At 45.9% G+C, this 24,815-nt stretch overlaps 1 protein-coding gene across 2 annotated transcripts in view; it reads left to right on the top strand.

The window, feature by feature from the left end:
- CHEK2 (checkpoint kinase 2) overlaps positions 1-24,815 on the top strand; it is a 39,807-nt gene continuing 14,992 nt past the window's right edge. The window contains exons 1-9 of one of the 2 annotated variants that reach the window (XM_054996007.1): positions 1-81; positions 3,495-3,667; positions 5,231-5,324; positions 6,119-6,227; positions 10,357-10,410; positions 18,803-18,864; positions 20,787-20,886; positions 22,663-22,749; positions 23,464-23,627. In XM_054996007.1, the coding sequence (XP_054851982.1) occupies positions 3,652-3,667; positions 5,231-5,324; positions 6,119-6,227; positions 10,357-10,410; positions 18,803-18,864; positions 20,787-20,886; positions 22,663-22,749; positions 23,464-23,627 (686 nt within the window). In that variant the 5' untranslated portion in view covers positions 1-81; positions 3,495-3,651. Of the gene's footprint in view, positions 82-3,494; positions 3,668-5,230; positions 5,325-6,118; positions 6,228-10,353; positions 10,411-18,802; positions 18,865-20,786; positions 20,887-22,662; positions 22,750-23,463; positions 23,628-24,815 lie in introns of both variants that reach the window. The other variant, XM_054996006.1, reaches the window with a different exon arrangement.

The following is a 24,815-nucleotide window of genomic DNA, read 5'->3' as shown; positions in this document are numbered from 1 at the left end:
GACTACAGTTTTCCAAAGGTGAATTTGCTACAACCAGAACTATACAAACAGTACAGCAAGAAGCACTTCCGCATTTTCAGAGTAAGTTCTGATCAAATCAGCTATCCTTTATCTGATAGAGAACAAATTTCAATTTCTGTAAATTTTCCTGTGACTTAAAAACCTTATTTATTTAGAAGGACTTGGGAGGGGGGCTATCTAATACGAGTTAGTGAGGTAAGTACAAACCAAAAAAAAATTCTTCATCTGCTTACAGAAGTCAACAGTAGAAGGAGACTGATGAATCTCCCTGGGGAGGGTGTTGTAAAGTTTTGGCACTGTGACTACGAAGACCCTTCTTTGCCACCCGTCCAGCCTCAGGTGTCAGGGGCACCCAACGCATGGCACCCAAAGAAGACCGGATGCATTGCATTTATCTTGTAAACCCCTGTGTGCCAGCTGTGCTGCTTTCATTGGCAGCTTTTTGTGATGCTGTGTCCCGTCCCCCCTCCGGCCAGTCAGGATGGTTAGAATAGTCTCTGTTCCCTCTCGGGGCTTCTCAGTAGCGGCCACAATCTTATGGAGTGTCCTGTTGAAAACGGTCAGGGGTTTAGCTATTTTGTTGTCCTTTAAGAAGGACTGCAGAATTATTATTTTTAGGAAGGCTATAAGTTAGCTGGAAGTAGGTATTCTAGTTGAGTCAGACAAACTGTGGAGCCTGAGAGAGAGTCTGTGTGTGTCTCTGAAAGAAAGTTAACCAGCCAGGAGATTCTAGTTAAATCAGCATTTGTACGTCTCAGAGAAAGCATTCTGGCTAAGCCAGGCAAACTGTAGAAGTCTAATTTTATATGTCCGGTAAACTGTGTGGAAAGGCCTGAGTGAATCTATATCTGCATGAATAAAATGAGAGTTTAGTCTATTATTGAAGAGCTGTGTGGAAGATTAGGCCGTGTGACTAAGTCTGTAAATATATCTTCAAGAACATATAATTATTTTTGAAACTGCTATCTTAAGAACTATTCTGAAACTAGTATATTTATCACACGTATGTACTTAGAAATAAATTTTACTTTTGATTTTAAAAAATTCCTTTTTTACCTCAAATAACCTCACGTGCTGACTGTTCTGTCCTACTGCCATTTATAACATACTTTCCTATATTACCTGTTAAACCAAGGACATTTAACGGAGGGGATCAGGTAGGCAGCAATGAAAGGTCACACAAATGCAAATGGCAAAGTGTTCTCAAGCTATACACCTGGGTAAAGTAGAGAATGCCTGAAACTTTGGGTGAGTGGAAATAAAGAGTTGCTTGTGAGCAGAACCCTCCTGAGGTATAAGTTTACGGTTAGGGTAAAGAGGAGCTGGATTAAAGGTCCAATGATAAAGGTTTAAAAAGGGACAAAAACTTAAAAAACAAAAAAAAAACCTCAAGCAAATCATTACAGGTTAGTGATCCCCTTATCTACTGCCACCGTCAATAAACCTCCTCTTCACACGTTTGGGGCTTAACAGACAAATAAGGGCAGTCACTGCATGCCACCCATCTAACCTCTGTTTATCAGGTAGAGAGCCCTGACCTAAATCCACACCAGCTCCCCTCTCTCCTCTGGCATAGGTTGCACCGGCGGTGGCGGCGGCACAGGCTGCGGGGCGGCCGCAGGTTGCACCGGTGGCTGCTGAGGCAGTGGTTGTGGGGCCGGAACTGGAGGTGGCGGTGGTTGTTGTGGTTGCAGAACTTGAGTAGCCGGCGACGGCACAGGTTGTTGAAGCCCAGGCTGGGCTTGAACTTGCGACTGGGGTCCTGGAGCAGGTAGCGCAGGGGGCGGCTGAGCTCGAACTTGTGCCCCTCCTGCCTCCCGGGCTTGAGAAACCGGCCGGGTGGGGCCCTCACCCTGCACCAGCAGGCCGATCAGATAGACCGCTTGGGCCAGGTCCCCTTCCATCGCATCCAGCCGGCCTTCCAGCCGCCGGTAATGGGCAGGAGTGCCATATTCCACCTCCTCCCCCTCGGCTGGCACGGTCTGATCCGGCAGGAGTAGGGTCTCTTCCCAGTCACACTGCTGTCTATCTGCTTCTTCTGCAGCGTCACCTGAAACCCCCGGTACCCAATCTTCAACTGCCGAAGTCACCTCCGAACTTTCCCTAGGGTGTTCTTCCTCTTCTGCCGCACTAGCCATCCAGCCCTTGGCCATTCCCATAACAGCCAGTATTCCATACCGCACCACATGAGCTTGATTTTATAATCGGTTCCAATGTGGGTCTGCAGCTGGGGCTCCTGTGCCAGTGTCCCAAGTTCCAGTCGAGCCCACATCAGTGTAATCCCAACTTAAGAGTTCATTACGCACAGTCTCCCAGTTCTGAGGCACACTGGCCTCCCCCCGTTGGACATCCTCCACCAGGCGCCCGGCCTCCGCATCCCATCTAAACCACTGTTGGGGGCTGGTCCAAGTAGCGCCCACCGAGAGCGTGGACAGGCGACCCGTTTCCCAAACAGGTCCTCCCGTTGCTCCCTGCTCCGTCAACCCGACGATCTGACTTAGAGTAATCATCGAGCTGGAGAACATGGTGCCAGCTCGCCTCTCCGTGGACTCCCGGGGTCTGGAGCCCCACTGCCGAGGAGTTGGCAACGATATCAGCTGTTCACGTTCACGAATCCCACTCGTTCTAGGTCGAGCTCCCTCACGAGTCGCTCGGTCCTGCCCGGTACCACCGGCAGGCAGTTCAGTAGTCCCGGCACCCTCCTGTCCAGGCACAGATGGATCAGTCAGGTTCTCGCTGGTATCCATCCTCCCTGGGTGAGGGGTCGGGGGAGTAAAAGTAGGATTTTCGACAAAATGTCAGACTATGGAATTCCTGTTATCTAGAGTTCGTCTCCCCCCTTCTGCAAGAAGCACAAATTCTTGGTTTCAAAAGGTTTATTGAAAGACTAGGCTCTGACACAAGTATCCATATTCCAAGGCCTAGAAAGAATCTTGGCTGAACACAGTCATTGTTGAGAATGGAAAAAGAAAGCACAACATGTGGTACATCTAATCCTTCACTCCCAGCCTCCCCCCCCCCCCCCCCCATCTTCCATAGCGATGAGAACTTTGCTGTGGGAAGGCTCGGCCTGTCAAGGTCATTGGCTGTAGAAACAGATAAGAGTATCCTCGCCCATGGAAATCGCGATCCAAATAACACCTGGACCTGGAGGGAGAGAAAGGCTAACAACTACAGTATTAAACATGGCGTTACTCTGACCAAGGAACCACAGAACATATTAGATCCTGACATTCTGAAGGGTGGTCTAATAAAACAGTTCCTGGGTTGTGTGTGGTTGTCTGTAGACTCAGTGCAGTTTGAGGCTGATGCTGCACAGCCTTGAACCCTCCTACTTTCTCAGGGGTCAGAAAGAGCAACTGTCTGGTAGTATCTGAGGGTGTTGTGTGGTGAAAAGTAGTCTGGGATTGAAGCGAGATCGTGATATGTGGTGTGCAGCTCATCTGTGGCTGACGCCTTGCCTTCTTGCACAGGGTGGTTAATTGTCCTTTCTCCAAGGAACCTGGACCCAAAAACTCCCATGTGGCTTATATTGAAGACCACAGTGCAAACGGGACCTACGTCAATGGGGTATGTCTTGGGAAGGGGAAGAAACTTCCCTTGACTAACTGTGCTGAAATTGCTCTTCCCATGGTTAATAACAAAGGTAAGATGTGTGCTTTCTTGCTTTTCCGTCTGCTTTAGGAAAGACTTTGATTCTGTCAAGAGTACTTGAGTTGTAGGCAAACAATTGTCTTTATCAATAATACTAGTCTGCTGCCTTTTCTGGTTCCTTTGTTTGAACGAGGAGGTACGATGAGGTCCATTGATGTGGTGAGAAGAGAGAGTACATAGGACTTCTTTACCAGCTTCCATGCCTGTATTGGCACCCGGTTTTATGAAATAGTTTTGAAAACCTTTTCCTGGAGCATTTGCTTTGTAGAAAAGTGCTAAGGACACAAACACACACCCCTCCCCTAAGTGACAGCCTTTTAAATACTTTAAAGAGAGCAATCATGTCTCCCCTCAACCTCCCCTTCTCCAAACTGAACATCCCCAGGTTCCTTAGTCTTTCCACGCAGGATTTTCCAAGCCCCTGACCATCCTGGTTGCTCTCCTCTGCACCCGTTCCAGTTTATCCACGGTTTTTTTAAGTGAGACCACCAGAATGGCATACAATATTTGTCTGCTTCAAAGCAGCTCATTAATCACTAAACCATAAGGCTGTATTGAGATTATTATGCTCTCTAACAATCAGTCTCTGATAGGTAATCAGCCCTCTGATTCCAGTGAGGTCAAAAGTTGGTTTATTCCAGGTGTCAAGTGAAAACCTGTATCCTTGCCAAAGATTACTCAGTGCTGTATTTTTTTAAAAAGCAGCCTAATTCTCTTGCAATGATAAACTGAAAAAGAATCACCGTGATTTTAGTGAGTTTAGAAATAAAAGGCGTACATGTCATTCCTTATCCAATCTATCTTAAATTAAAGGATAAAATAAAATGTCTATGATTCTTACCAAAGCTTTTTCAGAAAAGAAAACAGTCTCATTGCAACCCAAATATGAGAGGTTCAGGGTTTTTAGGTTGTGGATACTTTATATAAACCCAATTACATGGACCTCACATGACTTAATTAAACCAACTAACTTGTTTCCTCTGAAAGCATGATGTATGACATCTCTGAACACTGACACTGTCCCAAAAATTCTTGTTTCAAACAAGTTTGACTTTTCTTGGATTTATTCTGTGCATTAAGCCATTTATTCATAAACTATGTGTTCTCAAGGTGGGAGTAATGAAAGCAAAGATGAAACAGTAAGAAGCAGTGCGTGCTTGCAGATTTGTAAACTAAAATGCTGATCCTGTTTTGTTCAGGAATCTTTATAATTAAGGCCAGAGTCTCAGTGAGAAAGGTGGAGCACCAAATAAATAGTGATGAACATTTCACAAATAACAATTGTGTTAGATCCTGCTCCACTGCATATGGCAGGATTTCTTTAGCTCTGAGGGTATCTTTCTGTCTTTAGGAAATAGGTACAAATGTGATTAAATTTAACCATGGTTGATGGTTTTTAGAAGTTATTGAAGTGCTCAGATGCAAACTGATCTTCAGTTGATAAACTTCTGAAACTACTTTTAGTTTTTCTTCCCTGTAGTAGTGGCTATTGGATAATGGGAGCCTGGATGCTATTAACAGCAAAGCTGTATTTATTCTTCATTTACTTTTCCAGTGTTCTTTTTTTCTGATCTCATGGTGGACAGTCATCAGTCCGAGTATCCCAAGGAACTCAGTGAGAAATACATCATATCCAGGAAGTTGGGAAGGTAAGTTAGAGTAGTGTTTGTGCCATTATAGAAGGGATCCTATTCTCTTCCGTGGTGGTGGGATGGGCCACAGTGGTCAGCCCAATCTTGTGGGCCTATGCATTGGTGCTACTGGTCTGTTCCCCATGGACCCTCCACAAGGGGAAGAAAAACATGCACCTGTCCGTGAGGTCCGGACCTCACAGCGAGTGTGCTGGAGACGCTGGCAACACCCACCAATCGGACAGTAATGCCTGGTGATACCCCTCTGAGTGGAATACGCGGGCACGGCCCACCACTGCCTTCCGGTGTGGCCTTGGCCTCTCAATACCAGACCCCTCTGGCAGAGTGGCAGAGGAAGGGGCGGGGTTAGCTGCATGGCTCCAAAGACTTCCGAGGCCCTGCCCCGCTCGTCAGATCTGAATGCAGCTGCCCATGTGGCTTTCCTCGGGAGGGGGGCATGAGTTATGGTACCTGATGGTTATTGGCTGCTTATGGCTTCAGACTCTTTCAGTGCTTGAGTGGGGAGAAGACCATTCAGTCTGTTAGCAGGGTCAGCAGGCATCTTCAGAGCACTATGAAGCTGTGTGTAGTGGCCCATGGGAGATACGAAGGTGGAGATTTTTTAAAAAAAGTTTGTGAAACGGATTATTAACCTGCATATCTTTGGATTTCTGTACTCGGCTCGGAACCATGTGGTGGTGGCTGATAGAATGGGAGATAAAGTCTTGTGGTCAGGCACCCTGGAACATGGGTCTTAGTATGTATTTCCTTCCAAAGATTCACCATATAAAAGATTTTAATTCTTTTGCTAGTGGTGCCTGTGGAGAGGTGAAGCTGGCATTTGAACGGACCACCTGTCGCAAAGTTGCTATAAAAATAATCAACAAGTCAAAGTTTACGACAGGTGCTTTGCCAGAAATTGTGAGTATATTTACCTATATATTTGCCTAGACTATGTATTTGCCTGGACAGATACTCTTGGGTGGGGTGGGTATGAGGAATCTTTGTAGGTGCTAAATGATTTTAAAAAATATTTTGTGGCTTCTGCCAGCTAACAGGGTGTACGTTTTGTTTGTACCAAATATTTTGTAGTTAACTGACTTAAGGGCCAATTGAGCCAAAAGGAAAGTCAGGTTATGCATATTTTAATAAATACACTTATATAAAATGGAAAGATTTTCTGTGGACAACGTGTAAGTTCATGGGGATGGGAGGTATAGCGGTGGGGCAAGGTTTTGGAAGGGAAGAGTGTGGAGATATGGTAAGGCTCTGTGCTCTTCCATCCTATGCCCCATCCCGAGGTATGTTGGTTGTGGGGTTAGGATATCGAACCCTTCTCCTACATTGATGTTGCGTAATACCAGGTCCATTAACAGTAAGACCGGAGTACTGCAGGACTGTGTTGCAGCCGACAGCATGGACTTGGTATGTGTGACCGAAACCTGGGTTAGGGATGGCGAAACGGTTGCCTTAAAAGAACTTGCCCCGCCACGTTACTTGGTCCTTCATCAGTCCTGGACGAGCTGCTGGGGGCGGGTGGGGTGGCTGTGCTCAACCGAGAGTCTTTCTCCTCCTGGCAACTCCCCGCCCCAACGATCACCAGCGTTGAGTGTGAGAGTTTGGCCACCTGTCTGGTGCACTGGCCACCTAGCGCACCAGCAGCTGCCCTTTCGAGCCTGTTGGAGGTGGTGGCGGGCTGGGCCTTGGAGTGCCCTAAACTGTTAGTTTTGGGTGACTTCACTGTCCACACCGAGGATGTCACCTCTGTGCAGGCGACAGACCTGGTGTTTTCCACGGCAGCACTAGGACTCTCTCTGTTTGTCTCATCTCCCAGGCATCAAGTGGGCCACACGCTGGATCTGATCTTTGGGGTGGGAATTCATGTGGATCTGGACATGCTAGAGGCAGTGCCATGGTCAGACCACTTTGTCTTGAAGGCTCCACTGCTTGGGTGACGAGCTGATTTATGCTCGCCCGTGGAGACTGATGGATCCAATTGGTTTCCAGAATGCCCTGCAAGATCCCCCTGGCGGCTCGTTAGATATGCTGGTGGGGGACTGGCATGTCCGTCTCTCTGAAGCTATCGATGAGATTTGCCCGCCCCCCCGTCGCCCTCTTCATCCCTGTGCTCGCCTGACTCCTTGGTATTCTGAGGAGCTGAGGCGGATGAAGCGGGAGCTTAGACGGCTTGAGTGAATGTGGAGGACAGATCGTGGTGAGGAGACAAGAACATCCTATACGACGCTTATGAAAGCCTGTGAGATGGCAGTGAAGTCGGCAAAGAAAGAGTATTAATACTGACTCCATCGTGTCCGCAAGCTCACGCCTGGCAAAATTATTTCAAGGGGTTCGGTCTTTGGTCTCCCTTACACATGGAGCTCGGAAAATTGTTAATTCAGATATTAGCTGTGAGGTGTTTGGGAGCTATTTTTCTGGTAAAATCCTCTCTCTCTGCTGCGACCTGCCAGCCACGAGTGATACAGTAAGGGAACTGAAAGTCCTTTGGCCGTCTTCTGGAACTGTGTTAGATCAGTTCAGTCTGCTCTTCCAGGACGAGGTTGACAGGATCCTGCGAGCAGTGAGGCCCACCACCTGGCCCCCTGCCCATCCTGGCTGGTAAAAGCCAGCCTGGACGGGCTTTGGGCTCCATTGGAAACCATTGTCAATCTCTCCCTTAGCTCTGGTTTTTTTCCCTGGAGCATTGAAGGAGGCGGTGGTGCGGTCCCTTCTGAAGAAACTGTCCTTGGACCCCATTGATCCGGTCAGTTACCGCCCAGTTTTGAACCTCCTGTTCCTGGGTAAGGTGATTGAGCAGGCAGTGGCGGAACAGCTCCAGGTATTCCTGAAGGATTCCTTGATCCTGAATCCACTTCAGCTTCCGCCCTGGCCATGAGACGGAGACAGTGCTGGTCGCACTCACAGAGGATTTCCACAGGCAGCTGGATCGAGGCGGGTCAGCGCTGCTGGTTTTATTGGATCTTACCACATCGTTCGACACGGTCGACTATGAGCTTTTGGCCCACCGCCTGGCCGATGTGGGGATTCGTGGGATGGCCTTACAGTGGTCGGGGACAGAGGGTGGTGCTAGAGGAGCAGTTATCACCATGCCACCCTTTGGTGTGTGGTGTCCCTCAGGGGGCAATATTCTCCCCGATGTTCTTCAATATCAATATGCGCCCCCTTGCCCAGCTGTTGTGGAGCTTCGGGTTGGGATGTCATCAATATACAGATGACACCCAACTTTATCTGTTGATGGACAGTCTGCCAGATACCGCCCCGGATGATCTGGCCAGGGCTTTGGAGGCTGTGACTGGATGCTTAAAGCAGAGCAGACTGAACTTGAATCCAACGAAGATGGCGGTCCTGTACCTTGGCCATGGGCTATCAGGTTCAGGGATCCAGCTCCCACCTCTTGATGGGGCACTGCTCATGCCCACTTCGACGGTGAGGAGCCTGGATGTGGTCTTGGATGCCTCCTTGTCTATGGAGGCCCAGATCATGGCGGTTGCCAGATTGGCATTCTGCTATCTTCACCAGATCCGGCAGCTTGCCCCCTTCTTCTCACCCTGCGACCTTGCGACAGTGATCCATGCAATGGTCACCTCCAGGCTGGACTAATGTAACTCGCTCTATGCTGAGCTGCCCTTGGGCCTGCTCTGGAGATTATAGCTGGTCCAGAATGCAGTGGCACGGCTCGTGACCAGGATGCTGTTCTGGGCCCATATGACACCTGTCTTGTGCCAGCTGCACTGGCTCCCAGTAAAGTTTCAGATCAGGTTCAAGGTGCTGGTCTTGACCTTTTAAGGCCCTTAGTGGACTGGGACCAGCATACCTTTGGGCCTCTCACCCTATATACCCCAGAGGGCACTTCACTCAGAAGTGAAACATCTTCTGGAGATCCTCGGCCCCAAGGATATCTGTCTTGCCTCAACCAGGGACCGGGCCTTCTTTGCACTGGCCCCAGCCAGTGGAACTCTCTCTCTAAGACAACTTGGGCCCAGCGGGATCTTTTAGCATTCCGCTGGGCCTGTAAGACAGAGATGTTCCGCCAGGCTTTTGGTGGTTGAGGCAGGCGGACCTCCTCTTGGCCTCCTACCGAGCGGGGGGGAGACCCCCCTCCTAGTTTTTAACTCATTGCTGTGTATTAGCCTCTGTAGAGCCAGTGATCTTGCAGGACTGTGGAATCCACTGTCTAAATTTTACTGCCAATTTTAAATTGCTTTTAGCTATATGTTATTTATTGTATATTGTATTGTGTTTTAATTGGGTTGTGATCCACTCTGAGCCTGCATTGTGGGGAGACTGGATTATATGTCAAATAAATAAATAAATAAGCAAGCTTAGTTTTTTGGCCTTGGCAGGGCTTTGTGTGGGTAAGTAACCTGCTTGTATATTAAACTGAACATTGTGCCTGTTTAGAAGTGTGATGTAATTTGAAAGCTTTACTTTAGTTTCAGCAACATGCCCCAGTGTTTTGTGTGTGCCCTGGCCAGATGGAATCCCTTTTGAGATGTGGCATACTTGTTTCCTATGTTGTTTGACGGCTTGGAGTTCACAACCTTTCAAGGCACTGGAGTTCAACAAACTGCCCCCTTTGAATTTTCTAGTCTAGCTACTGAATCCATAGGTGTAAATCTCAGGAGTGAATTGGATGAGTGGGATCTTAGTTCCTTAATTTGAGGATGGGTTAATTTGAGCAGTTTTTAGCCCCGCAGCCTCTCCCCTCTCCCACTGCAGGTGTCGGAGAGGTGGGTAAAAATGTTCAATTTACTTACGTATTTAGATTTGAAGATTACCTCTCTGTGAACATGTGTTCTGATGGTTATGTGAAGTTGAAAATGTTTCAGTCTTCTGTTTTTTTTGCTTTGAAATGCGCATAAGTGCAGGTTGCCTTCTGCTCTGACTCCATGGTGAAGGGTGTTGCAGGCTTCATGTAGGGCAGATGTGAGATTTCATATCTTTGTTTTGACTTACACGGTGAATCAAATGAAGTGGGTAGGCATATGCAAATGCTGTGCAAATGATCTGATGTTCCACTGTTTAAAAGCAGGAAAAACCTTTCAACGTGGAGACAGAAGTGGAAATTTTGAAGAAAGTTAACCATGTGAGTGTGTCAATAAACCTTTGTGTACCTTATTACTTGAACTTTGCTAATCTTGTTATTATTTCTTCTTTTTGTCCATAAAGCCTTGGTTATGGTTCTGAGAAATATCATTTTGATTTTCTTCTGTAAATCTAACTGAAGGGGATATTAGGTTTACAGGGCATGTGTTTCAGGTGGGTATCTGTGTTGTCTGCAGTGGAAAAGCAAGATTTGAGTCCAGTAGCACGTTAACTGAGAGTCCAGTACACAAAACTGAGAGCCAGTTTGGTGTAGTGGTTAAGAGTGCAGGACCCTAATCTGGAGAGCCGGGTTTGATTCCCCACTCCTCCGCTTGAAGCCAGCTGGGTGACCTTGGGCTAGTCACAGTTCTCTGGAGCTCTCTCAGCCCTGCCCACCTCACAGGGTGATGATTATTGTTGTGGGGATAATGACATACTTTGTAAACTGCTCTGAGTGTGCATTAAGTTGTCCTGAAGGGCGGTATATAAATCGAATGTTGTTGTTGTTGTTGTTGTTGTTATTATTAAAGACCAATATGTTTTCCAGGATATAAGCTTTCAAGAGTCAAGTTTCCTTTGTCAGATGGACGTGTGTGTAAATTATGTCCCTTGTTCTTGCATTGTGTTATTTTCACTTATGTTGAGGTTAAGAACATAAGCAGAGCCGGCTGCAGTTGACCAGTGGGGTCCATCTCGTCCAGCATCCTGTTTTACACAACAGCCAAAACCAAACGGAAACAAGGAAAACCTCAGAGCCCAGAGAACACACTACAAGGTGTACAAATTCATATCTCTATATTCAGTGCAATTCAACAAATATATACAGTGAATTCAATAAATATATATCAAAAACTATGTAGTCCATTTGTTCATCTAGATACATTATGCATACACAGTCCTTTTACTGAACAGTCCGATGACTTTGTGAAGAATATACTTTTTAAATCGAATTCCAAAGCCCAATGGCTACTGTGGCACCAAGTCAGAAGGCCAATTCTTTCGCTGCTTCCCCCTGACAATGTGTTAGTCCAACGCACAATGGCTCCTAGGGCTGAAAATCGCCTCTAAATCGACCGGGAGATTGGCCGGGAGATTGGCAACGAGCCTGCCAGCTTCTTACTATGCTCGTTTCGGCACTTCTTCTTCACAGCCAGTATTGAGTACAGCCAAAATATCCACTGCAATAACACAAATATTAAAAGGCCACTATACATCATATTTTTCAGTATTATAATGCAATGCTACTTACAAAAAAAATATATACATCTTTCAAAAATTCGAACCAGAAACATGACAGCTCCATTGGTTGAGCATTTTTGCAATTGCCATGCCAGTGAACGGGAATTAATTTATTCTGTATTGGAAGTCATAAAACCTAATAACAGCAATAAAATGGATTTACTAAGGGTGGAAGCCCGCTGGATATATAGGATGGATAGTTTATTTCCGAATGGTCTTAATAGTGAAATTAATTGGGCAGCTTTCCTTTAAGGCTTAATAGAATTAACATAGCCAAATTAACTTTTGAAGTACTTAAGGAATATGGCTTCAACAGTGAGTACCCATGCTTTTAGCACTATCACTCGCAATTAGCAGGTGATACAGTCCTGAGATTATTCCAAATATGGATTAGGAAATTGGATGTTTTGGCTGTACTCAATACTGGCTGTGAAGAAGTGCCGAAACGAGCATAGTAAGAAGCTGGCAGGCTCATTGCCAATCTCCCGGCCAATCTCCTGGTCGATTTAGAGGCGATTTTCAGCCCTAGGAGCCATTGTGCGTTGGACTAACACATTGTCAGGGGGAAGCAGTGAAAGAATTGGCCTTCTGACTTGGTGCCACAGTAGCCATTGGGCTTTGGAATTCGATTTAAAAAGTATATTCTTCACAAAGTCATCGGACTGTTCAGTAAAAGGACTGTGTATGCATAATGTATCTGGATGAACAAATGGACTACATAGTTTTTGATATATATATTTATTGAATTCACTGTATATATTTGTTGAATTGCACTGAATATAGAGATATGAATTTGTACACCTTGTAGTGTGTTCTCTGGGCTCTGAGGTTTTCCTTGTTTCCGTTTGGTTTTGGGTGGAACCCTCCCGCTTATTTTTTGGTTGAATTACACAACAGCCAGCCAGCTTCCCCGGAGGGCCAAGTAAACAGGGCACAGAGACCAAGGCCTTCCCCTGACGTTGCTTCCTAGCACTGGTCTTCATGGTTTACTGCACCTGAATGGGGAGGTTCCCTCTGGTCTCCATGGCTAGTAGCTACTGAATAACGTCTTCACCATGAATCTATCTAACCCCCTTTTTAAAGCCCTTTATTTGTATGGCCATCACTGCTTCCACTAGCAATGACTTTTGGTTTAATTATTCATTGAGTAAACAAATATTTGTCTTTGTTCTTCTGTGCGGCCCCACATTAGGACTGCGCATGTGCAGGCCTGCTTTGGAGAGAGATTTCTAGTTCTAAAAGGCTTGAGGGGCGCTCTGGTGGAGATGCGCATGTGCGGTGGTTTCCCACCCAAACACCGTGCTGTCTGCTGGAACGCCCCCGTAGTCCCCTCAGTTCTTCTTTTGCCGCTGGCAAGAGAGGTTCTTTGCTCTTATCTCTATCCGTGTTTCTTCACTTCAGCTTTCTTGTGCCTTACCATGTCGCAGAAAGCACTCTCTAAAAATGCTCCAAGTGCAACAAGATGCCGCACACAGACAAACACCACCTGTGTCTACTTTGCCTGGGTGAGCGGTTCACCCCCAAGTCGTGCAGTGACTGAGCTGCCCGTTTGAAGGCAGCTGTTTGGGGGGGTGGTCCTGTCAGGTTCCTCCAGGCCAGCAGCTAAAACACTCACTGAGCAGGATCTGCCTGCTTGTTCTGAAACCTTGGCTCCAACAATGAAGCGATCTGACCATCCGGCAGCTTCATGGGATCCGACAACATCCGGAACTGACACCGAGTCCAGGTGCAAGTCAAGTTCGAAGCGACACTCCTTGGAATCGTCCAGATCAGAATGCGCCTCATTGGAACCAATCCCCAAGAAAGCCAAGGGCAAGACAAAACGCCTCAAGAGGCCGGCTTCCACCCCTTTGCATCGGAGCAAACACCACTCAGCCTCCTCCACTCTGTCTCATTATCAAGGAGGAGATTTTACATCCCTGACCAACCCCATCACCTCCGCCTACCCCTACTTTGCAGATCACAGAGGAGGAAGGAGAGATCTTGGGGGAGGATCTGATACCCTCGTTTAAGAGTAAAGTCCTGCAAGCCCTTTACTCCGAAACTTAGGTGTCTGTGGCTTTTCCTCTGGTGGAGGATTTATTGGATATAGCCCATGGCATATGGGAGAGACCAGCTTCTACCCCAGCCACCTCACACAAGAACGAAGGAGGCTACAAGTTAAAGCATCAGGACTTTGCTTTCTTGTTCAACTATCCATGTCCCTCTTCGCTAGTGACAGAAGAGGTCCAGACGACGTATAAGTTCGGAGCACACTCTTCCACAGGCAACAGAGAAGGTCACAAGTTAGATACACTGGGCAGAAAGATATATTCTTCAGCTGCCCTAAGCTTCAGAATTTCAAACTACCAAGCCATAATGGGGTTATATAACCTGTTCCTCTGGAACCGACTCTCTACGTACACCTCTACTCTCCCTGAAGACAACAGGGGCCTGGTGAAGGTACTTCAGGGTGAGGCCTTCAAGTTAGCCAAACAACAGATGTCAGTGGCCAAGCACGAAGCCAGCTGTGCAGCTAGAGCCATGGCTTTGGCTATAGTTCTATGCAGACACTCATGGCTGAGGTCCACAGCACTGACCCCTGACAAATGGGGCAAGATTGAGGACTTCCCTTTCGAGGGTACATCCCTATTCTCAGAGAAAACAGACAACTCTCTCACCCAGATGAAAAATAATCGGCAGATGGCCCATTTGCTGGAGGTCATAGCCCCCCCCCCCAACAGCAACATCTCTTCTCTTGCCCCATACTGGTAGTTTTTGATTATCTTCTTTCCCTCCTACACAGAGGCCTATTGGTTTCTTCTATTAAGGGACACCTGGCTGCAATTTCAGCTTTCCATAAGCCTATAGACAATAGGACTCTTTTCTCACATCATGCATCGAAGCAGTTTCTAAAGGGGTATTGAACACCTTCCCCCCGAGGACAGTCCCTGTCCCACAGTAGAGCCAGGTTGGTCTGGCAAGATCTGTTAGGGACAAAACCATGCTGACTTCCCCGGATCACTGAGCGGTCCTTCAGATGCTTTCTGATCGATCCCTTTAAAATCTGTTCTAATATCTTCCCAGCAACAGAAGTCAGACTGACTGGCCTGTAGTTTTCCGGGTCATCCTTCTTCCCTTTCTTAAAGATTGGGATAACATTAGCTCTTCTCCAATCTTGTGGCACATCCCCAGTCTTCCAGGAGGCCTTGAAGATGATGAACAGGGGTTCTGCAAGTTCTCTAGAAAGTTCTTTCAGCACCCTTGAGTGCACCCCATCCCGCCCAGGGGATGTGTATTCATCCAGTGCAGCCAGATGCCTCTCCACAACCTCTCTGTCAATGTCAATTAGCCACTCAGGTGTCCTGCCACATTTTCTACTATCTCTAGATGTGCCTGAGTACTTCAGGGAGAAAGGCAAAAAAAGTCATTAAGCCTGTCTGCTTTTTCTCTGTCCTGCCTCAGAGTTTCTCCATCTACTCCCAACATCGGTCCAATTGCCTCTTTTACCTTGCATTTGCTTCTCACATATCTGTAGAAGTTTTTTCTTATTGTAGCGAGCCCTCCTGGCCAGACCCAGCTCGTACTGAGCTTTCGCCTCTCTGATGGCTAATCTGCAGTACCTGGTAACCCTCATATACTCCTCTTTAGAGGTCTGTCCTTCTCTCCATTTCCTGAACATTTCCTTTTTCTCCCTTAGCTTATTCTGGAGCTCTCTGTACATCCACATCAGTTTCTTGGAGTCCTTACCATGTTTCCGTCTTGCTGGGATAGTGAGGGCTTGAGCTTGCAAAAGCTCGTGTTTGAGAAGGGCCCACCCTTCACTCGCTCCTTTCCCTTCCAGCATACTCCCCCATGGAATGACTCTCATCAAGCCTCTGAGTTTGTCAAAGTTGGCCCTACAAAAATCTAACCTATGAGTCTGGCTACGAACTTCCTTGGCCCCCCACAGCAACTGGAATTTAAGGAGGACATGGTCACTTCCCCCTAAGGTCCCCACCACCTTCATCTCATCTACCAATTCTTCCCTGTTGGTTAATATCAAGTCTAGTATGGCCAAGCCCCTTGTAGCTTCCTCCACCTTTTGAAAAAGGAAGTTATCGGGCAGGCAGGTCAGGAAATTGCGTGATTCATGATGCTTTGCTGAGCCTGTCTCCCAGCACACATCTGGGAAGTTGAAGTCACCCATAATTACAAGGTTCTGATGTCTGGATACTCTACCAATCTGTTCAAAGAGGGGAGCATCCGTTTCTTCTCGCTGGTCAGGTGGTCTGTAGCAGACTCCAACGATAATACCCTTTGTCCTTCCTCCCCATTTTTCTACCCATATGCTTTCCACTGGGCCGTCCACCCCATTCTCCATAACTTCTTGACAATCAAGTCCTCTCCTCCCATACAACGCCACTCCACCTCCTCTTCTACCCTTCCGTTTTTTCTTGAACAACTCATACCCATCCACTAGCACATTTCCAGGTGGACAGTAGCAGCCATCAGGTGGTGTTACGCCACATTGGGGATCCCTTGTCCGGCGACGGTGAAAGCATACTCTGCCAGAGCTCAGTTGTCTTCGGCAGCCTTCCTGCAAGGGACGCCATTGAGGGATATCTGCCAAGCCACTACCTGGTCATCAACAGATACCTTCAGTTTCCAGATCGGATGCAGCAGTGGGAAAAGCAGTGCTGCAATCTCTGTTTACCTGACCTTCCTCACACCCACCCCCGTTGGTGAGTAGCTTGTTATACTCCCAATGTGGGGCTGTACAGAAGAACGAAGACGAGAACAGTATTGCACTTACCTGTAACTGTTGTTCGTTGAGTGTCTTCTGTGCAGATATACATTCCCTCCCTCCTGCCCTTCTGTGAGGAGAGAACACTAAGATAGTATGATCAAATAGATTAGAAAAGATCTTCCTTTATTGACCTCTCTCCTCTGGCGACTCAAGAGAACTGAGGGACTATGGGGGTGTTCTGGCAGACAGCGCGGCGTTTGGGCAGGAAACCACTGCGCATGCACATCTCCACCGGAGCGCCCCCTCAAGCCTTTTAGAGATAGAAATCTCTCTCTGAAACAGTCCTGCGCATGCGCAGTCCCAATGTGTGTCTGCACAGAAGACACTCGACAAACAACAGTTACAGGTAAGTGCAACACTGTTTTTCTTTTTGTCTGTCTTGAAACTATTTCCCAATAATTTTCTTAGGTGCTCCTGAGTCCTAGAATTATGGAAGAGGGGGGAAAACTTTGCTCGGTCTAGATTCTCTACCCCATGCATAATTTTATTAACCTCTATCATGTCTCCCCTTAGCCATTTTTTTCTAGACTCTCCAGGCCTTCCTCATAAGAAATGTGCTTCCAGTCATCTTGGTTGCCCTCCTTTGTACTTTTTCCAGCTCTGCATTAACCTTTTCGAGAAATGCAGGATTTGGGTCCAGGGGCGTTTTAGAGACCCAACAGTCACCAACAGGGGAATGGTCTCCAATTAAAGAAAAAACAGAGGCAAAGCCACACGGACCGTTATACTGCAAAATATAATCTTTTTTACTTGATGTCTTTTTCCTTTTTCAGGCACAATCACAAGAAACTGCAGTTGTAAACATGCTGGAACCAATTAAATGGGTCAAGGAGCGCCCAAACCGTTTGGGACTGCTCCCGACGGGAGAATGGCAACAGGTTTGCCAGGCTAGGTTCCCCGTTTCGCTGTACACACGCTTCTTCAAAAGCCTTCGCGAGTTTGCCGGTGAATTTATAATAACCGCTGAACAGGAACGAAGGATTTGGGTTCGTTCCTGTTCAGCGGTTATTATAAATTCACCGGCAAACTCACGAAGGCTTTTGAAGAAGCGTGTGTACAGCGAAATGGGGAACCTAGCCTGGCAAACCTGTTGCCATTCTCCCGTCGGGAGCAGTCCCAAACGGTTTGGGCGCTCCTTGACCCATTTAATTGGTTCCAGCATGTTTACAACTGCGTTTTAGAGACCAACAAGATTTTTAGGGTATAAGCTTTCAAGAGTCAGAGCTCCCTTCTTCAGATATCTAAATATCAGGTATCTGAAGAAGGGAAATCTGACTCTTGAAAACTTCTACGCTGGAAACCTTGTTGGTCTAATTGAAGGTACTACTGAACTCAAATCCTACTGTTCTGCAGACTAACATGGCTACCCACCTAAAACTATCCTTTTGATATATGGTAACCCAGAAGTGTGCACAGTTTTCCAAATAAGGCCACACCACAAGTGCATTACAGTATTACAAAATATTCTGAATAATTTCATACCATCTGCAGACTTTACTACATTGCTCATCCCACTCCTGCCCCCCATTCCAAATCATTTGTAAATAAATTAAATAGCAGTGGTCCTAATACTGTTCCTTGTGGGATCCCTCTGCTTACGTCCTTCCATTGAGAAAACTGTCCATTTATTTCTGCTCTGTTTCTCCTGCTGTTTATGATTTTCAGTCCATGAGAGGACCCACCCTCTTATCCCGTAATTGCTGAGCTTACATGGGAATCTTGGGTGAGGTACCTTGTCAAAGCCTTTCGGAAGTCCACGTGTGTCATGTTTGCTGGATCAGCTTTATCCAACCTACTTGTCCGCCTAGTGAGGCAGGACTTCCGCCTGCAGAAGCCATGCTGGTTTTCCCCCCAGCAGGCTTTGTATCTTAAAATGCTTAAAGATTTTCTTTTTAATAACAATTTTCTACTAATTTCCCTGGAAATATGTTAGGTTACTTGGCCTATAATTCCCTGGATCTGCTCTAGATCTCTTTTTAAAAATTGGGGTGGTGTTTGCCTCTTTCCAGTCCAGGCTGGTTTTAGTGACATGTTTCATATACTTGTAAGTTTCATATTTGGGTTCTTTAAGAACCCTCAGGTATGTGTCATTTGGACCTGTAGCTTTATCAGTTTTCAGTTTGTCTAGTAGTCCTGAAGAACTTCATGTCTTGTGACCTCAATTTGATCAGTTCTTCAGCCACCCTTTCCCAAAACAGTGGCTCCAGTGTGGGTATGTGCCCTATATTTTTCTCAGGTTTCTGCAGTGCTTTCTGAAGAGAAGCTACAAAAATGAAATGCGTTTTCTGTCTGATACTTACAGTTGTTTCACACCTTCCCCATAATTTTTCTCTGAATTTCTCTGAGGGTGGCTTGGATCTCTTCCTGTCTTCCTTGTTCGCTACAGCCCTGCCTGATAAAGATCATTGACTTCTTTGAAGGAGAAGATTTTTACATTGTGTTGGAATTGTAAGTAACCAATTGGCATCTGTGTAAAAGTTTGGGAGGATGCTGAAGCCCAGGCATGGATGAGGAGTTTCTCAGGGAATTATTATTATTTATTATATTCAGGGCTTTTTTCCAGCAGGAACGCGGTGGAAGGGAATTCTGGCACCTCTTGAAAATGTTCATGTGGCCGGTGGCCCCGCCCCCTAATCTCCAGGCAGAAGGGAGTTTAGATTGCCCTCCGCGCTGCTCGGCATGGAGGGCGATCTAAACTCCCCTCTGTCTGGAGATTAGGGGGCGGGGCCGCCGGCCATGTGAACATTTTCGCCGAGGGCAATTTAAACTCTGAAAAACTCCCCCCTTGTTCCAGTTGACCCAAAGTGATGTCATTGTGCAGTCCTGCATGTGGTACCAGGGGCACCACCTCCCACCAGGAGTTGCCCCCTGTGCTGGCAACCCACTGAGTTCCGCCACCTCTTTTCCCAGAAAAGAAGCCTCGATTATATTTATATCCTGCCCTCCCCACAACAAAAGATAAAATATACAAGATAAAATCACAGTAAATTAACACAGCTTCTAATAAAACACCTGCTCACCTTATAAAAACCATATAACATCTGACGGAGGTGGAGGTGTGGCTCAACCATGCAGGTGCGGCTTAACGATGCTGACCTAGTACTGGAGGTGCGGCTTAACCATGCTGATCTAGTACTGCAAAAAAAACAAACACCTGACCTAGTACTGCAATAAAAAACATCCTCATGAAGCTGCCTTGTCCCGAGTCAGGGCCATTGGTCTCTCAAAGTCAGTCTGGCCTCCTCCAAAGCAGGATTTTTCACATCACATCAACAAGTACCTGATCCTTTTAACTAGATATATATTGAAGATTTAACTTGGGACCTTTTGCATGTAATGCAGATTGTGTACCAGTAAACTGGCCACACCCCCTACATTATTGGGGAGTAAATTTAAGGAAATGGAATTGATGAACCATCTGGTCAGAGTTTTGCAGAAGTTGGATCTGCAGTGGGAAGCATGAATGCTTTTTGCTTGGTCTGTGGCAGAAACAGACTTTATTTAGATGTAACATTCAGTCATGGTTTGGGGATAGATAGACAGACTTCAGTCTCAACTTTCCCTTTCTTGTTTGCAGCCCTATTTTTGCAATTCTAAGGTAATGGCAAATAGTAAAGGGATTTTGATGATTATTTGGGTTTAGGCACTCCTGCATGCAGGTTGCTCTTGGCTGTAGTCCACCTTCTGCATCTGAGGGAGGCTGTGGCCGTAAAAGTGCCTGCCGTGGCGAAGCACTTACTCTCCGCACTGTGGGCCAAGTGTCCCTATTCACAGGCAGCGTTTGCCTCTGCTCCTGGTTTCTTGTAGTATTTGATCTGGATTCCAAGACTAGTTCAGGATCTTTGTGTGCTGTCTAAGGATAAAATAGATGAGATTTAAGTATGGCACCTTCAGATCTGGGTGGGTGGGTAACTGCCCCCTCCCCCCAATTCCTATCTTTGCTTAAATCTGCTTTGTTTTCTATTCATAAATATTTGTATCTTGCCTCTCATGCCTGGCTTAGAAGTAGGTTGCAGCAAATTTTAAAAGAATAAACAATAAAATAGCAACAAATTAAACCAGCAATAAAATTAATTGGTTGAAAATAATGTAATATTGAGGAAAATTTTCACCTGGAAGTTATCAGTGAATGAATAGCTGAAAACAGTTGGTGGTGGGAGTTGCGCAGATAACTGGCCACCATAGGAAAGGCGTGGTCCTGGCAGACATCCTGTGGGGTGGGGGGTGCACTTGGAGGCAGGCCTCTGGGGAAGGTCTTAATAAGCATGTAAGTGAATATGGCTGCAGGTAGCCCCAGTGGCTAAAGGCTTGTCTAGGTTGAATCAGTGCTGTGGATACGAACTGGGCTTTACTCTGCACTTGTCTTTTAGGATGGAAGGGGGGGAGCTATTCGATAGGGTTCTCCACCCACCACGGCTAAGTGAAGCGACCTGCAAGTTTTATTTCTATCAGATGCTGTTGGCTGTGCAGGTAATTCTCTGTTCCACAAAACAAATCATGGTGGCTGGCTGTCCCTCGAGACTGCGGGCTTGCCTCAACTGCTGCAGATCCTGTTCATGTTATTGGTGCCAAATAAACCCCGTTTTATGCTATTGTGCTTTTTCACGTCAACCTTTTGCAGTCCCTTCCAGCCAACCTGGGAGAACAAGGATGTTTGTTTGGAACTGTTCATACTTTTACTTCTTCAAAGTATAAAAAAAATCCACTCTGTTGATCGTGGAGTCTTTAAGGAAAATACCTTTCTCCAATGCCTATAGAATACATAGAAGGATATTAATTTTCTACTACAATCTTAGACCTATACAAGCTGAAAAACTATACAGCAGGCAAGTCGTTCTCAGCTTGCTTCTTGGCAGGAGAAGCCCCTTTCTCTTGCAACATCATCTGTGTTTCTTGTGTTCCAGAGGTGATATTTGGAGGTCTGGAGCACTCTCTCAGGAGTTTTGTCATTTCCATAATTAAAAATATTGGGCTATGGAAGGATTGTGGTGATAAGCTTTAGCAATATGAATTCTCAATGTGGAGTGCTTAAAATATTTTTTTTTATTCAGGATTATGATTGTATATTGATTGATTTGATTGATTGATTGATTGATTGATTGATTGATTAAGTGCTGTCATGTCACAAAGAACTTATGCTGACCCTGGTGGAGTTTTCAAGGCAAGAGAGGAACAGAGGTGGCTTGCTGTGGCCTTCTTCCATGTAGCCACCCTGGTCTTCTGAGTACTAACCATGGCCAACTCTGCTTAGCTCATCATATTTTCTAATTATTTCTATCACTAATCCTAACCTCATCATAGTTCCTAGATAGATAGATTACAGTTCCTTGCAACTTTATTAAAGCTGTGATAAAAGTGTTGCAATATATAAATTAATACGATGGTAATCTGGTTGTTGTCACCACCATACAAAGCCAACCTTTAATTCTAGCCTAAGTTCTCCACAAAACGCTGTTATTGTTTTTAAAAGCTTCATTTGATTAAATCTTTGAGCCAATACAGAAAGCAACTGGTTAAGAAAAGAAATTAATTCATCCATCACCACTAGTTTACATATAAATAAGCAACAAGGACTTCTTGCACACTTATTTTTATGTCATACAACAAAACATTCTGCTAGGCGATAAAAAATAAATTTCAGGTTATATCCAGCCAGCTTTTTTATTCACTCTCAGCCAATGCACCTCCTTATTACAGGCCTCATTCTCCATGGCTTTTGCCCTTTCAAGTCTTCTGACCCCAAATGCAGCCTTTTTAGTGGCCAGGAGGGTCTTTTTCCTCCCTTTTTCAGCAATGGAACAACTGGTTGGGTGCAGTCCTTTGCACTTCAGTTGAGAACTGTTAAGCAACTCTGCAGTAAAATCATTGCTAAAAACACTGGGTGCCAAAACAGAGTTTCTAGGCACTCCGGCGATCTGCTGCCTGGTCCAGCCCTGAGAGGTATATAGATGTGTGTATGCGTCTATATGTTCTTCAAAATTGATTCTGTGCATTCTGCTTGCAGTTTAGAAGGGTTAGATCGGATTGTTACAACGCAGTCTTAGGAGAATTATTAAAATATATGTGATAAGTGTAAAACATTAGAGTAGTAATTGAAAGGTGGAAGAGGGTTGGCTAGGTGATGCAGGAGTCTTTAAATGTTTGTTTTAAAACAAGTTTGGTTCTGTAGGCAGAAGTGTGAGACCCAAACCCCTTAGCAGTCTGATGATTGCGCAATAATTTTTCTCTCTCTGACGCCCTGCCAAGTACCTTCATGAACGTGGAATTATTCATCGGGATTTGAAGCTGGAGAACGTGCTTTTATCATCTTCAGAGGAAAACTGCCTCATAAAGGTGTGTAGGAGTCCCCCCCCCAATCTATTTTGCCTTGAATGCCATGGCTGTGAGCGAGGTTTGACTATAACGGGAGCTGCTTTCCAAGAGATACTATTTTAACAGGAAATGAAATATTTAAGGATGAGCATTTTCATACAGAACTTTTGAAATTGTTCTGGAACTTACTTATGTAGAAAATGTATACGCCACCTCTCCAGGGATCTGCTTCTGGTGGCTTGCAAAATAAAAACATTACAAAAAAATTCACAAAAACAGTAACATAAAACATTGTGAATAATTAAGCCATAAACAGCATTCATTTATTTCTGTCTAGCTTTTACTCAGAAGCCTAAAAATAGTATTCTTAAAACAGTCCTCAGGCTGCCTTGCGTGGACACACAGCAGAGCTTGAGAGGGTCTTGACTGGTGGGCTCGGTCACATGGGAGGAGGCGGTCCTTGTTTACAGTGTTAAGGTGTGTGGAAGGGCAGTGCATCTAGCGTGTAGACATTCTTGTTCTCCAATCTTCTCCCTCCACCCCAGTCATGTAGATTTCATTGAATTTGCAATGTAGATTAAGCATTACTGTTTAATGCAAAACTGCTTGCTATGTCTAGAAGTTTCTTCTACATAGTTACAAAGGAGTGGGAAGAACAGCTCCTGCATGTGAGCCTCTCCCTAGTTGAAGCAGCAACATCTGATTTTTTCATTTGTTCTTTTAAATTCGTGCAAGATCACAGATTTTGGACAGTCCAAAATTGTTGGGGAAACATCTCTCATGCAGACCTTATGTGGTACCCCCAATTATCTTGCTCCTGAAGTTCTCAATTCTGCTGGGACTGCTGGCTATGGACGATCCGTGGATTGCTGGAGCTTAGGAGTGATCCTCTTTATGTGGTAAGAGCTTTGCTCCTGGTCGTTGGTGACTGCAGTTTCTCTCAGGCTTTTCATGAAGAAGGCAGGTGATGGGTGAGAGTGAACAAGCGCATGCAAATATTAGTCTGGAAAGAAAAAAGAAACTGTGTGTGTGTGCGCTTGCACCTTGTTCTTCCACCAGGGAACTAAGGCTGCAGTTTTGTGTGTGAGCTGGGAAACTCTGGGACATTCACTAAAATACTGTATCTCACGTTCTCAGTCAGTGATTCCCAAAGGAACTTATTTATTTATTATATTAGATTTTTAGTCTGCCCTCCCTGCCAGGCGGGCTCAGGGCGAAGTACATTTCAATTTACATAAATACAGTTAAAAACAGATATAACAATATACAAAAAAACATTAAAACAGTATACAAATAACGTTAAATACAAAAAAACATTAAAACAACTTTATACAATACAGCTTCTATTCAGATGGTGATGATAAAATACTGCTTTTCAAGCCCTGGCTCATATGTAAGGTAGTGGACAGATCTTTAGTGTGGTCAGTGGGGGCCCATCCTAGCCTCCACCATATGCCTGGTGGAACATCTCTGTCTTACAGGCCTGGTGGAAAGATAATAAATCCTGCCGGGCCCTGGTTTCCTCAGACAGAGAGTTCCACCAGGTCGGTGCCAGGACTGAAAAGGCCCTGGCTCTGGTCGAGGCCAAGGCGGGCCTCCCTTGGGTTAGGGACCACCAAAGTTTTTATTTGTTGAACGAAGTGCCCTCTGGGGTACATATGGGGAGAGGCGGTCCTGCAGATATGCTGGGCTCAGTCCGCATAGGGCTTTATAGGTCAACACCAAAACCTTGAACCAGACCTGGTACTCAATTGGTAACCAGTGCAGCTGGCGTAGTATAGGTGTTATATGTTCCCTAATTGGGACCCTTGCAATTACTTGTGCAGCTGCATTTTGGACCAGCTGTAGCCTCCGGATCAGGCCCAGGGGAAGCCCTGCGTAGAGCGAGTTGCAGTAGTCTAGTCTAGAGGTGACCGCTGCTTGGATCACTGCAGTTAAGTCATGGGTTAATAGGTAGGGGACAAGCTGCTGGGCCTGTCTTAGATAGAAAAACGAAGACCAGGCAACCGCTGCGACCTGTGCCTCCATAGTCAGGGAGGCATCCAGGATCACCCCCAGGCTCCTAACTCTCGAAACGTGCGCAAGTA

The sequence above is a fragment of the Eublepharis macularius genome, chromosome 13 (genome assembly GCF_028583425.1).
Source record: "Eublepharis macularius isolate TG4126 chromosome 13, MPM_Emac_v1.0, whole genome shotgun sequence".
NCBI lineage: Eukaryota > Metazoa > Chordata > Lepidosauria > Squamata > Eublepharidae > Eublepharis > Eublepharis macularius.
Note: the sequence above shows the minus strand (reverse complement) of the source record. Positions and strands in the feature narration are given on the sequence as shown.